This window comes from Coptis chinensis, chromosome 7 (assembly GCF_015680905.1).
Source record: "Coptis chinensis isolate HL-2020 chromosome 7, ASM1568090v1, whole genome shotgun sequence".
Taxonomy (NCBI): domain Eukaryota; kingdom Viridiplantae; phylum Streptophyta; class Magnoliopsida; order Ranunculales; family Ranunculaceae; genus Coptis; species Coptis chinensis.
Genome location: NC_141462.1, coordinates 23373069 through 23387689, shown reverse-complemented (window position 1 = coordinate 23387689; position 14621 = coordinate 23373069). Strand labels below are relative to the sequence as shown.

Sequence of the window (14621 nt, the reverse complement as noted above, 5' to 3'; positions counted from 1 at the left end):
TTCTTAAACTTATACACTTTGTATTCTTCTCCTTTCACCATAAAGCCTTGAGGTTGTTCAACATACACCTCTTCTTTCAGTTCCCCATTTAAAAATGCTGATTTTACATCAAGTTGGTATAACAACCAACTTTTTTGTGTTGCCATAGCTATAATAGCTCTAATAGTGTCAAGACGTGAAACCTAGAGCAAATGTTTCATCATAATCCACACCGGGCTCTTGAGAATAACCCTTGGCAGCCAATCTTGCTTTGTTTCTTTGCACGGTACCATTGGCATTATACTTCACCCTAAAAACCCATTTCACATCAATAATGTCTTTATGCATCGGCCTTTCAACTAGCACTCATGTCTTGTTCTTCTCAATAACTTGAACTTCTTCTTCCATAGCCTTTACCCATGCTTCATCCTTCACTGCTTCTTCAAAATTTTCTGGTTCCATGACACAAAAGTTACACCTCTCAATTTATTTAATTACTTCTTTCAAACTTCCCATCCTTTTAGGAGTGGAGGGTGGAGATGACGATGATGAAAATAGAGAACTCTGTGATGGTGTTGACGAACCTGACCTTGGTGAGGATTGAGGTGAGTCTTCATCACTTTCACCTTCATGTGCTAATTTTTCTTCTTCCTCCTCGACTAAGACAGATTTCCTTTCAACTTTCCCTTCATCCCAATTCCAACTAGCTTTCTTATCAAATATCACATCTCGACTTGTAACCATCTTCTTGCTTTTGAGACTATACAATCTATAGCCTTTTGATTGTGAGCTATAACCCACGAAGATACACTTCTCACTTGTCTCATCTAGCTTGCTTCATTTCTCCTTTGGAACTTCGTATAACACACACTTCCAAACACCTTGAGATGCCTTACGGATGGTTTTCTGCCACTCCAAGCTTCAACTAGAGTTTGTCCCCATACCGCCTTTGTAGGACATCTATTCAGCAAGTACACTAATGTATTTACAGCTTCGACCCAAAAAACCTTAGGCAAACCCTTCTCATGTAGCATACTTCTTGCCATTTCCATCATGGTTTGGTTCTTTCTTTCAGATACTCCATTTTGCTACGGTGTATACCCAACTGTGGGCTGTTTTTCCATGTCTTCATCTTCACAAAACTTATCAAACTCATGAGAATTATACTCCTTTCCATTGTCACTTCACAACTTCTTGATATAGCACCCACTTTGCTTCTCATCATAGCTTTTGAACTTCTTGAAAACAGAAAATACTTTGGATTTCTGCCTCATAAAATAAACTCATGTCATCCTTGTATAATCATCAATAAAGATAATAAAATATCTATTGTTTGAGTGAGAAAGTGTCCTCATTGGACCACAAACATCGGTATGAACAAGACCAAGCACTTCATTTGCTCGCCATGCTACACCTTTTGGAAAAGGTTTTCTGTGATGCTTCCCAAGTGCACACCCTTCACAAACTTCATTTTTGTCTTCAATACTCTTCGGCAATCCTTGTACCATGACTTTTTGACAAAGCAACTTGAGACCAACAAAGTTCAAATGCCCAAATCTACGATGCCATAACCAAGACTCATCCGTACATTGCACTTTCAAAGCAACATTTCTTTCATACTTGAACACCAATGGAAAACTTCAATTTTTCTCCATCTGGACCTTCTTGATAAGTTGCTGCTACCCATGCTTTTTATCATAGATAACACACCCATCATTCTTGAAATGCACTCTATAACCATGTTCTACAAGCTGTCCAACACTTAGCAAATTCTGGTATAAGTCCGGAACAAACAAAACATCATGAATACGCTTGGTGCCCTCATTGGTGTGAACACCAATTGTACCCTTGCCTTGCACAGTCACCAAAACACCATTTCCCATCTTCACTTGTGAATTGAAGCTTGAATCCATGTCCAAAAATATATTTTTGTCACCGGTCATATGGTTACTACAACCGCTATCAAGAAACCATACATCATTCTTATGCTCGGCAACACTTTGACATGCGAAAAACAAGTTACTTTCACCTTCTTTTTCTTCCACAACACTTGCTTGTTGAGATTGACAATCTCTTTTCACATGCCTGAACTTCTTGCAATTGTAACATTGTGGTTGCCCCTTGAACCAACAATCTTTCTCAATATGGCCACTTCTATTGCAATGGTAACACTTCGGTAACGAAGAATCTTCACTTTTAGGCCTTCTTTCATGATCAAATCTTCCTCGACCATGACCTCTACTTCTTCCTCTCCAATTCCTACCACCACCTCTTGATGATTCCGACTTGTTTTCACTTATAAACGGTCTCTTTTCATCGTGTCTTGAATTGAAATTCAGCTTGGACTGAAATGCACTCTCAACTGATTTTTCGGAGTGTCTCATAAGTCTTTGCTCAAAAGATTTCAAAGAGCCTAACAATTTTTGTAAACTTAACTCAAAAATGTCTTTTGTTTCCTCAATTACAGCTACAATAAGACCAAACTTTTGAGGTAAAGTCATCAAAATCTTTTGCACAATTTGTCTATCACTAACTTCTTCACCATAAGCTTTCATTTGGTTCACAAGTTCAGTGAATCTAGAGGAATAATCATTCAATGATTTATTTTCTTTCATCTTCATATTTTCAAACTCTTTTCTTAAAGTTTGAAGTTTGATGGTTTTTACTTGAAACTCTTGTTGAAGAATACTCCATGCATCTTTGGATTTTGTTGCTCCCATGATCCTTGGAAATATGGTGTCTCCTACACCTTGTTGAATAAAGAGAAAAGTTTTAGCATCCTTCTTTTTTGTATCTTTCAGTTGCTCCTTTTGAGTATTGGTTAACCCTTCCATTGTTGCCGGTTCTACATACCCATTTTCTACCAAATCCCAAATATCTTGAGAAATGAATAAAGTTCTCATCTTTATACACCAAAAATCATAGTTATCACCTTCGAATAATGGAATAGAAGGTTGTTGGATGTTCAAACTTGAGTTACTTGAGCTCTCCATTAGGAATCTCTCACAAAACTTTCACCTTTCTTCTTAAAATTTACAGATCTACTTTCTCCTTGCTGATTTTCAGAAATTTCAGCTTTCTCCTATCTTTTCTTCACTACCTCACTTTGATTTTTAATCTCCCTTTGATCTTAGCTCCCTTTGACTTTAGCTCTGATACCAATTGTTAGGCTAATGATAGAGACAAGGAGATAGGTTTTTCACTCTCAAAAGACTCTGTCTTATATTTCATTTACTCTCAATAATCCCTTATATACTTGGGTGCAACTTACGAGTAGATATGACACTATAACTGTCATACTTACATGTTATGTCACTTCTTACAACATACATCTGCAGACTACTCAAAACCTTCTGTTCATATGAACACCTTTTGTTCATATGAACATCTGCATATGACAACTTAAGTTACATATCTCTAACACTAACATTACATTAGTTAACAATTTGCTTATGATTTTGTTTCTAATTAATGGCTTAATAAACTGGTTCAAGGTTTGGGTATTGCTTCTATGACTGTGAGACCTAGTGATGAGCTATTCTATGGTCATGTGGTTCATATTGGAAATGGATCATTGTCCATTCTTTGGAAAGATCGTATAGTTTTAGCAAAAGATCAAGGTTGCGTTCAATGTGTGACATTTCGAGTTACCAAAACCACCAATGCTCAATAGGGCAGCTTTTTCGTTGCAGAGGTGCAAGCTCGTTCAACTTTTTGTATTGCTAGTGGAGTCAGTTTTGATGATACAATTTAATGGTCGCAGAGGTGCAATTTCATCTAGTGGAGTATGTTTGTTTTTATTGTGATTTATTGGCTGCATTGATGCAAGACATATCGAGTTACATACCACGACCGGCCACCAAGGCACCAACACTTAATGGGGAACCTTATTGGTCGCAAAGTTGCAAGCTCGTTAAACTTATTGTATTGCTAATGGAGACGGTTTTAATAATTTGTATTGTGATTAAACTGCGTTTGTGATAAAGGGAAAATACAAGTAATAATAATGTTTTAGCTTGGATGCACAATTATTTCTTGATTTACTATAAAGGATGTGTTGAACGTATGTGCCAGATAAGAGAGAAGAAAGACACATTAATGCACAAACCTGAAAATTAAATCTTGTTCTCTAAGCATCGGGACACCTAAAGTCAGACATCTTGAAGGCTGCAGACCATGTACTAGTTTGATTTTAGTTTTTTTGGTATTTCTGTTTTGTGATATTGATGTTTTAAATGTCTTTTTCTTTTAGCTCATGATTTTTCAGCTCTGAAGCGTGATCTGAATGGTATACGAATACTTGTTCTTAGGGATAGAGCCAGGATTCTAACCCAGGGGTGCGAGATTATGTGCACACCCCAAAAAAAAAAAACCCCATATATATATATATGGGTTATTTAGGGATTGGTCCTACTTATTTAGGAGTATTTAGGGATTGGTCCTAAAATTATCGATTATTAGACTTTAGTCCTACTTTTATCGATTGACTTTGAGTTGTCTCAATTGACCGTGGTCAAACTATTTTATAATAATATAATTTTCATTTTTTATCAAAATGGCCAAACTACCCTTTAGCGTGCTTCACATGTGACTTTAGAGAGTCGTTGAAAATGGCCAAACAATAATAGACACGTGTCAAAAATCTTTGGGTGAAATAGTTCCACCTTTGGTTCGACCTAACAACCAATTTCCACACCTATTCGATCCTCTGGAACCCCCAATGCATAATGTAAGCACTCATTACGACCTAAATTGCAATTGAATTGAACAGTAGATTCATTCTAACTTAATCATCTTTACAAACCATTTCTCTAACAGCAGCTTGCTTTGCTTCCTCCTTCCAGCTTCTCTGTCGATGGGACTCCCATCAAAGAGTTCAAGAACTCGAGAAAGAATCGAATGACTTTTTTGTGTTATTGTTATCAATGTTAGAAGGAGTGCAATTAATAGATGCGGGAGCTACTACAATTGCTTCAACGGGAGCTGTTGTCGGTATTTTTTTTTTCTCTCGTTGGGCGTGGAGAAGCATTGGGAACCCCAATTTCTTTGCCGATGAGGAAAGCTGCTTCTTGACTTTGACTGGGCCAGTTCTTCTGGTTAGGTGGACAAGGTAAGTAGGGTGCTTTCAACTTACTTGTTGGAATGGAGTGCGTGCTTCCATAAGAAGCGACATGCATTCCCTTCCCAAAGAATCAACCAATGAGGATTTTACTCAAGTCTCTGGAATGCAGACGACTGGGCCACTAGGGGTGACCTTATAAAAACGGACTGGGCCAATGCTCCCTTCACCACCTCATATCAAAAATTCAATGCGGATGCTTGTAATTGGTCTTTTGGAACCTCTTCTTGTAGTTCACAGACAACCTCTTCTACATCTAATAATAGTGCAGGTTGGTTATCACAAGAATTAGATTCAACAAGCCAAGAGAAAATGAAATGGGCGCAAGACAATTACATGATCTACAACTACTGCACTGATGCAAAACACTTTCCACAAGGACTACCAGCCGAGTGTTCTAACACTAATATGTCTTAGACTGCGATGACACGTGTCTATTGTTTGACCATTTCAACAACTCTCTAAAGTCACATGCTGAAGGGTAGTTTGGCCATTTTAATAAAAAATGAAAATTATATTATTATAAAATGGGTTGACCATGGTCAACTAAGATGACTCAAGGTCAATCGATAGAAGTAGGACTAAAGCCTAATAATCGATAATTTTAGGACCAATCCCTAAATACCCCTAAATAAGTAGGACCAATCCCTAAATAACCTATATATATATATATATATATATATATATATATATATATATATATATATATATATATATATATATATATATTTTTTTTTTTTTTTTTGTCGGAAGGTTTAAACAATAAAGATCAACAAAATTATGCATTTATTTCAATTCACAACACTGAAGTGTGTTGACTACTAAGAATTTAATATTGACTGATGAAATTAACTACTTAAGCACTTAAGTCATTAATTGATACTACTATATGTCTATATATATCTACATAATCTAGTCCATAAGTCTACAACAATTCAACAAATTATTAACTTCATATAATGTTATAAGTCTATATAACTCTACTATCATGTGGAGAAAACTATAAAAGATTAACATTGAAAGTAATTTTTTTTTTTCTAAGTGGAAATTTTATTGATAATGATAACGAGTTTTACAAATAATTAGGACAAGTATGCAACAAGCTGCGCCACAAGTCATTTCTGAATTTGTTTTTTTTTTTTTTTTTTTGGGTTGAGGTCTGACGTTTGTTTAAGAATTAAGAGTGAAAGAAAGGAGAGAGAGGTTACATATTTGTTATGGGTGATTAGAATTATACAAATTGATCGGTTGGTCTTTGGGTCTTTGGCTATTTGTTTTAGTCTCATTAACCATAAAACATTCAAAGACACGTTTGTCCCTCTTTAATGATAATTTTGTAAGGACAAAAAGAGAAAAAAAAAAAACGTTGGTTTATTGGAATGTTTTTTATTAATCTTTTTTTCCTACTATTTTTTTTTGTTGATTATATTTTCACTATAGTTGTGAAAATTTTGGGAGTGCAGTAGTGGAAGTTTGCTAAAATAATTAGGGGGTGCGAGTCCTTATAGTTTGAAATTTTTTTTAGGCAATTAGTTATGTGGTAGTGGAGATTTTCTAATCTTAGGGGGTGCGACCGCCCCCACACGCACCCCCTATATCCATCTATGTTCTGAAGATCATATTAGAGAGAAAGGTGTGAGTCATGACGTCCCTGAAGAGGTGAACAGTTTCATGGCCTTTGTAAAGCACTGCACAGAGAATGAGTATGTCTTTTCTCCTTTATTTTTCATTTCTTTCAATATTTTTTGCCCTTGTTGTAGTGTTTACGTGTTGCATGTCTTTCATTGCTAAAATTGTTGATATTTTGAAGGTATGGTACGGTTTTATAAAAGACCATCCCTTGCTTAAAATGCTGGAAGAAAGAAACCATTTCACTATAGAGGCGTGGCACGTGGTAACCCCCGAGGTCTATATCCTAGTTGTTTTTCTTAGTTATTCAATTATTACTTGATATTGTGGTTGTGTTATCTTATTTGCATGTGAGACAAACCCCATATAGTTGGCAATCTTCTATCGAGTGAACTCTAAAATACTGCCCTTTAACTCACTACTAACTAACAAATAATTAAGAAATAAATTGTATGTAACATTAGTTTTAGCAGTCGGGAATTTACTCATACAAGTGAGCCCTCTTGGTTTTGTTTGGAATTATGTTATGAATAATGGATCTTAGATATTTGGTAGAAACACTTGGCATAGTCATGCATGGTTGGTGCTAATATCATTCATGTTTTTGGGCTTTTGTAAAAACTTTTTATGTAGATGGTAGTTGTGTACTTGTGATGATGGTAGACTGTGGCCTATTGTTGCACATTGTACACGATCCTTGTTGAGGTTTCATCTTTGTTCTATGTTTAATTAAATATCCCACCTTGTCCAACATTTACAAACGTTGCTATCTAACTTTGTACAACCCTATTTTCTTATTTACTAAAGATTAGAAGCAATTGTTGTATAGATTTTATTTGTTTTGCAGGTCTCCCTCTTGAGAGTTAGTGAAATCATTAAAGCAAGGTAAATTATTTTAATTTTTTGTCATTCACTTTATCTTTAGTATTTTTAAGATTCGGTGGGATAAATATTGGTCCCTAAGTATTCGATGAAGATGGTCTAGTACTGTAGTGTGGACGTGTGGTGGCTGCCAAAATTTTCTTTTCTAATCGATATTCAGTGAGAAAAGTTTAAAAATCGGTAAAAACTAATTGAGTTACAAGTGATAGGTGATTAATCGGCTGATATAGCCGATATTGATAGCATAGCGCCAAATCGAAGACATAATTCACGTTTCTCCTATTTGCAAGTAACAATTTTTATAGAATTTATGTATTACTAATGGGTAGTTGTACTAATTAGGTAGATAAATGTTACCAGAGAATTATAGTAGAGCTTTCTAAGGAGAGTTTATTTATGAATCCCGGTTACAAAGTTTTTTATGAAAATATATTGTTGTTGAGATCAGGGTTCTCTATAGTCTTAAGGAATTATGCCCTTTTCTTGCACATATTAAGGGTAGAATATGTAAATCATATCCTGTGAACAAATCCTTAAGAGTAGAAGATGCAAATCTTGTGAACAAATCTCACATCTCGACATTTGCTTAGATTTGTTTCTTTCATAGGTTTTTAGTAAACTTCATGTTCTCATTTTTCAATCTATTATATTCAAATCTTGTAAATTTCTTGGAAAGTATATTGGTGTAATTTTTTTTATGCTGTTTGGTTTACATTGTGTTTGATTGATTTCTAAAATTGGTTGTATTATCTTGCATTTAATGTTTTATTAAGTAATTTTTTCTTTAATGAGTGATGTGAATAGGTGGAGCATACACTGCATGTTATATGTGTTGTGCTATTAGACATGGATAGATCTTGGATGTCAATAATGGATAGATTATCATAGGAGTATATAGACGGGGTTGAGGAATTTCTTGAGTTCGCACAAAAGCCTGTAACCCCTTCAGGTTCACCACCTAGTTCAATTTTATAGGATATTTTAGGTGAAAAGTGAAAGTCATATCTCACATTTAAATTCAAATTCAAATGGTGGTAAAAATCTAATGAAGGTACATGTAAAAGTGAAATTTAAACATTCTTTTATTTGTGTGACATTTATGAATGCCTTACTTATTATGTTTTCATGGGATATTTCAAGTGAAAAATGAAAGTTAGACACATCTAACTTCAAATGGTGGTAATAAAAATATGATGAAGGTACGTGTAAAAGTAAAATTTCAACATTTTTTATTTGTGTAAATAAATGGTATCTGTGGTACATAAGTTGAATATGGTTTGATTTGATTGCAAGTGTGCAAGCAACCACTTGGTAAAACAAAAACTTCAAGGAAAGAGGAGGACATCATAACAATAGAATCAAACTCCAACCACCTGAAAATACATGAGACTAAATTCAAATTCAGTGCTGTGAAGATGAAATGATTATTATTTCATTCCTAAGATTATCATCTCTATTTTTGGGATTGTTTTAATTCATGTTTTTTATATAATTGTGTTCAACTACTTGACTTTTATTGTTACAGGGCAAAGAGTGTTTATTGGTTGTGGGATCGAAACAAAAGTAAGATTGTTGCTCGTGGTACCGTCTATGAAAAAGGTTGATGTGAATGAGAAGCTACATAACGTTTTACTTGGAGCAAGATATGTAAGATATGTTCACATGGGAGTAGAATATGTCATTGACCCATAAGCATTTCTTCTGGTACCTGTGGAGGGTGAGATGTCTATAATTAAAGAAGCAGTCGGATCTCATATTGCTTGGCCTAAAGAAATGGTCATGGTTTGCATGTCTATATGTAAGTTCTTATCATGTCTTTAGTAGCATAAACTTACATGTGTGATATGTGGGAAAGATCTTTCTATCGATCATGTGTAAGAGTGGAATTTCGATAGTTTGTAGATATCTTACTTGGAAATAGATCTTAGAATTGTGTCAAGTGTGGTGATCTGCTTGAAAACTTTTGTTTTTTGTCTATTGTGAGATTGTGTTTGGTTCTGGAGGTGATTAGTGAAGTAATGAAATGTTTGTCAAGCTAATTACTGGGAAATGAGTTGGAGATATGTTGGTGTTTGTTCCTCTCACATCATTTTGGACTTCTAGAAGGTTTTATTGTAAGTCCTTGAGGAATTAGTTGATTTGGAAATTTTCTGAATAAGTGATTTAATTAATGAGCTAGTGAACTGCAAAATTGTTTTAGTGCTTGATTATTGCATTTAGATCTTCTACAGTTGTTGAATGCAGAGTATATGATCTGATTGAATGCTTCTTGCAGGGAGTTGCTGGAGCTTTGAATTATCCGCTCATGGAGGATGGTCTAACTGAAGTTGTTGGAGCTTTGAATTATGCGCTCATGGATGATGGTCCAACTTTTAACCGAATTTATAATCAGTCTAAGAATCATGTAATTTCTTATGGGACATCTAGATGGCATCGTTTTGGGTACTGTAGCACACAGATAGATGGTCTCATTTTGGCATGTGTACTTGTGTTTCTTTTCCCTGGTCTGTAAACTCGGTTATAGCTCATGGCTAAGTACATTCACTGTTAGTGAACAACTCGGCATTCTTTTAATGTGTTTCAATTTGGATGATGCTTGTAATCTTTTTAGTATGTTTCATTTAGTTTTTTAATATGGAAAGCTAGTATTTTTTTATTTTTTTTTAAAAAAAAAAAAAAAGAAGGAAAAAGAGCATGCTTTTAAGAATGGAGATATAAGGTGAAGAAGATCACAATTCTCAATTGAAACTGTGAACTATTTGTCTAGGAGAAAGACCGCATTTTTTATTTCTAGTTGGAATAGAGCACAGTTTTTCTGCAAAATCTTGGTTTATGGGCTTAATAGAGCATGACTTTTAGGTACTAAAAATGTGGTCTTACGCCTAAAGAAAAAGACCACACCATGGTAGAAGACAGTCCAAATTTGAGATCAAAACCGTGTTCTATTACATTTGACCACAGTTAAAAAATGTGTTTTATTGACTTTTACGTAGTAGTGGTAACTGACCTGTTAACAGATCCTCATGTTGGTATAAGCTATAGGGTGCCTAATCTTGCTCTATGGCAGGCATCTTTTGATGTTATTCCGTCTACTCACTAAGTATTGATATTTATGATTAAGGTACATCATTCTGAAGGGTCTCTGACGTTGTACTGATTACTTGGATGTTAATTAGTAGTACAAGTGTACAACCGTATAGGCGAATGCTTACTTTGAATAGTTGTTTCAGATTTAGGATTTACCAATTTTAATTAAGCTCAAGTACTTGTGTAGCAGATAGTGAAATGGCCATGCTGCATAGTTTCTTTACATGTAGCGCATGCCAATATTTTGGTTATGTTGATTATGAATTTTGTAAGACAATGTTATGTTTGTTTACTAGGTGTAACCCATGCCTTCGGCACGGAGTAATATAGTCATTTGAAGTATATCAATTTCAATTGAATAATGGGTAATTTTGACTTAACCCCCCACAGATGGGTAGCGGTTTGACTAAACCCCCATTTTAAAATCATTTGAGTTTACTCGTCAATTTTTGTGGATATACGTTGATATTTTACCTATTGACCATTTTGCCCTTTGACAAATTAAGGGTTTTTTTTTTTTTCCTCCGTTGAAACAAATTAAGAGGTTTACTATTAGTTAGTGTAAACCCCCAAACGTCAATATGCTAATTTGCATAAACCCCCAATTTTTTAGTTGAAAACGAAGAAGAAGAAATCTCAACGATTGGGACATAGTTGTTCTTTTCCAAAGTTCTCACAATTGGAAGGGTGAGCTCTCATGAACATGATGAAGAAATATTTTCATGGCTTCATACGTAGACCAGCATATGGAAGCTGTGGGGGGTTAAGTCAAAACTACCCAATACAGGGTTTTCCCCAGGGTATGGCCCATCATCCGGGACTAACCTCGGTGACTCCTATTCTTACAGTGGACCTCCTTTGCATTTCAGCAGCTCAACAATGAAACAACCTCAGCTTCCCCTCATCTCCTTCACTCCAAGTGGAAAAAGCTATCCTCGCCTTAGATATTACCACATGCACTCCCAGTAAAGTAATGTTGGTGGAGGGGCAAATTCTAGTGGAACTGGGAATAGAGTTCCCATTGATGATGTGGTTGACAAAGTATCAACAATGGGGTTTTCAAGGGGAACAAGTGAGGGCTACGGTTAGGAAATGACCGAGAATGGCCAATCAGTTGACACAATGTTGTCTTGGACAAACCGATGAATGATGGGGAAGTCCAAAGCCGCCAAAAGGATGGTTTTGATACCTACCGCAATTCCTGCAAATCGTTATTTCCTAGATTTTATCTTGTATACAGCCTGAACTAAGCTTTCTCTAGCAACATTAGTTGATGAGAGGAATATGTTAATCTGCACATTTGATATACCTACTTGTTCTTGGTTTTTTTTTTTTTTTAGTTAATTAGAATAAAGTATATGTAATTTGTATTCGCAAACACTCAGATTTGATTAGCTTACATGATTTGTTTTTTGAGGGCATATCATGTTGTTCGAAAAAGTAATGTCCCGGCAGATGAATGCATTGGTTACTTTAACTTACTTTGGAATGTATTCTATCTAAATCTCGAGGCTATCTTTGTTTTTACGAGAGCTGGACTAGAATTCTGAAAATAGTTTCGTTTGGCAATCGCTTTGTTGAAAAAATTACCATGGGTTTTCTCCAAAAGTCCAAAAGGTTCAGAAGTTAATTTTTCAGATCGTTCATCTTCTTCGTTAGTTCCATCCGTTTGGAATTTTGGATATGCATTAGAATTATGATATCCAACTGTAAAGCATAATGACGCCATGCAGGTCACACTTATGAAGCCATGAAAATATGATATCCACTACCCTAATTTTGGATATGCATTACCCGTAGTTATGATATCCACTACCTGTAAGCATCTTCTTCGTTAGTGTTATTTCATGCTCCTGCAGCTGCCATATGCTGGTCTACGTATGAAGCCATGAAAATATTTCTTCATCATGTTCATGAGAGCTCAGTACCCTTCCAATTGTGAGAACTTTGGAAACAGAACAACTATGTCCCAATCGTGAGATTTCTTCTTCTTCGTTTACGGTTAACTAAAAAATTGGGGGGTTTATGCAAATAGCATATTGACGTTTGGGGGGTTTACACTAACTAATAGTAAACCTCTTAATTTTTTTCAACGGAGAGGAAAAAAAAAAAAAAAACCCCTTAATTTGTCAGAAAGGGCAAAATGGTCAATAGGTAAAATATCAACGTCTATTACACACAAAATTGACGGAGTGGGGGGCAAACTCAAATGATTTTAAAAATGGGGGGTTTAGTCAAACCGCTACCCATCTGTGGGGGGTTAAGTCAAAATTACCCTTGAATAATTTATACTAAATAAGTTAGTGGATATAGTTAATTGATTGTTAAATAGTTAAATTAGTCAAAATTAATTTGTCGTAATATTGTTAGAGACAAACTATACGTTGAAGTTAGTGGATATAAGAGCTTGTTACTTATAAGTTTGTGTAAGTAAAGCCTTGATACTTACGCTTGTCGGGACTTATAAAGAGTAAAACATATATATTAAAAAATGGTCTACCACGTACTTATAAGTTGCTGGGGAAAAACACAGAAAAAGTTGTCAACCACTTACAATTAGAATAAGTAATCAGCACTGACAAAAACAAATAATCAAAGATGCCCTAATCCTACATGACCTAACTTATAGTCTATCAAACTGGAGTTGTTATATTTGATATGAAGATGTTTTAGAACAAATTCAATAATAACTCAGAATTTCATCAGCTTACACGGCGAGAAAAATAGGCCAACACAATAGTAGTGTCTATTTTAACAATAACAGTAATGTAAGATGCAGGATCAGTTGTCACTTATTTTTCACCTTTTTTGTTGTTGTTATACATCCACACTTTGAAAACATGTTTCTTAACTCCAATTTCCCAACAAAACTGACTAAGAGCAGTAGCATCAGATTTATGTGTTCTCCAACCTAATATAGCAAAAAGCGTGTCATTCTATTCTGCTGCACCTTGGTGAATTTTGTTCTAAACCGTTTGCTCTTCACGCTATTATAATCACCACCCCCACCGACTTCTTCTAACATTTGATCATCAGGTTCTTGTAATAGGGGTGCTTGATCACTTCCAGCTGAACCAGAGAGCTCTTGACGGTGGAAATTTCTATGACACCCACATGCGGCACATTTAAGATAAAAATCTCTATTTTCAACAACACGACCACCATGACTTATAGGTATGTACTGACCACATCCATCTTTAGCATGCCCGCCAATTGAAGCAGCATGATTTCTCATGCACTCTTTATAACTCACAACCTTGGGTTCTGATGTAACGAATGATCCACTGTTGTTTGACGCGGTTGTTGTATTCGTGAATGGAACTATGCTTAATTCTAAAACCCCTTCTTCTATGATCTTCAAAGATAAATGAAATTTTTTTGCTGGGGAAGAAAAATGTCTATGATAAAATGAAATTTCCTCAATTTATAGGCATAACGTGCTAGGGTTTTGGTAGCTGTTTCCACATTACTTTATTATAGTTTTATACCTAACAACAATTCGATTTTTCTGTATACAGCAACTGTAGTGGCCGGATGCAGCACCGGGATATCAATGGTGAGATGGGCCGGGTCAGCATAACACATAAGTCCGCGATCCACCAGATCGGGGTGACAGCGTGTGGTCGCGGTACGGAAACCCTACACATGGAGATAAAAGGACCGCGAGATGAAGGGACAGGTGGAGGGCCATGATGGATGAAAAGAAAGGTATAAAGAGAAATAGTGGGAGAGAGAAAAAGGGGGATCCATTAACCTAAGAAAGAGGACCTAGGAGAGGAAAGGGGAGTGAGTAGGGCTGAGAAGGAGGATAGTGCTTAAGAGCTAGGGAATAGTGCTTGTAATAGAAATAGGGTTGTAACAGCAACGATATTATTTTTTTAGACAGAAACTTCAATCTGTCAAACAAAAATATTTTATTTTCACG

General features: G+C 35.5%; 1 protein-coding gene and 1 pseudogene across 1 annotated transcript; one reads left to right on the top strand and one right to left on the bottom strand.

Annotated features, from left to right (window-relative positions):
* The first annotated feature begins 3490 nt into the window (after positions 1 to 3490).
* LOC147486692 (xyloglucan endotransglucosylase/hydrolase protein 22-like) lies at positions 3491 to 5515 on the top strand (annotated as a pseudogene).
* An 8092-nt stretch (positions 5516 to 13607) lies between these two features.
* LOC147486691 (zinc-finger homeodomain protein 6-like) lies at positions 13608 to 13931 on the bottom strand. Its single transcript, XM_086573819.1, has one exon. It carries the CDS (start codon positions 13929 to 13931, stop codon positions 13608 to 13610), a length of 324 nt encoding a protein of 107 aa, XP_086429945.1.
* Between the last annotated feature and the right edge of the window lie 690 nt (positions 13932 to 14621).

Excerpts from the sequence above, each read along its gene's own strand:
- LOC147486691 (XM_086573819.1), bottom strand. The coding sequence starts at position 13,931 with ATGAGAAATCATGCTGCTTCAATTGGCGGGCATGCTAAAGATGGATGT.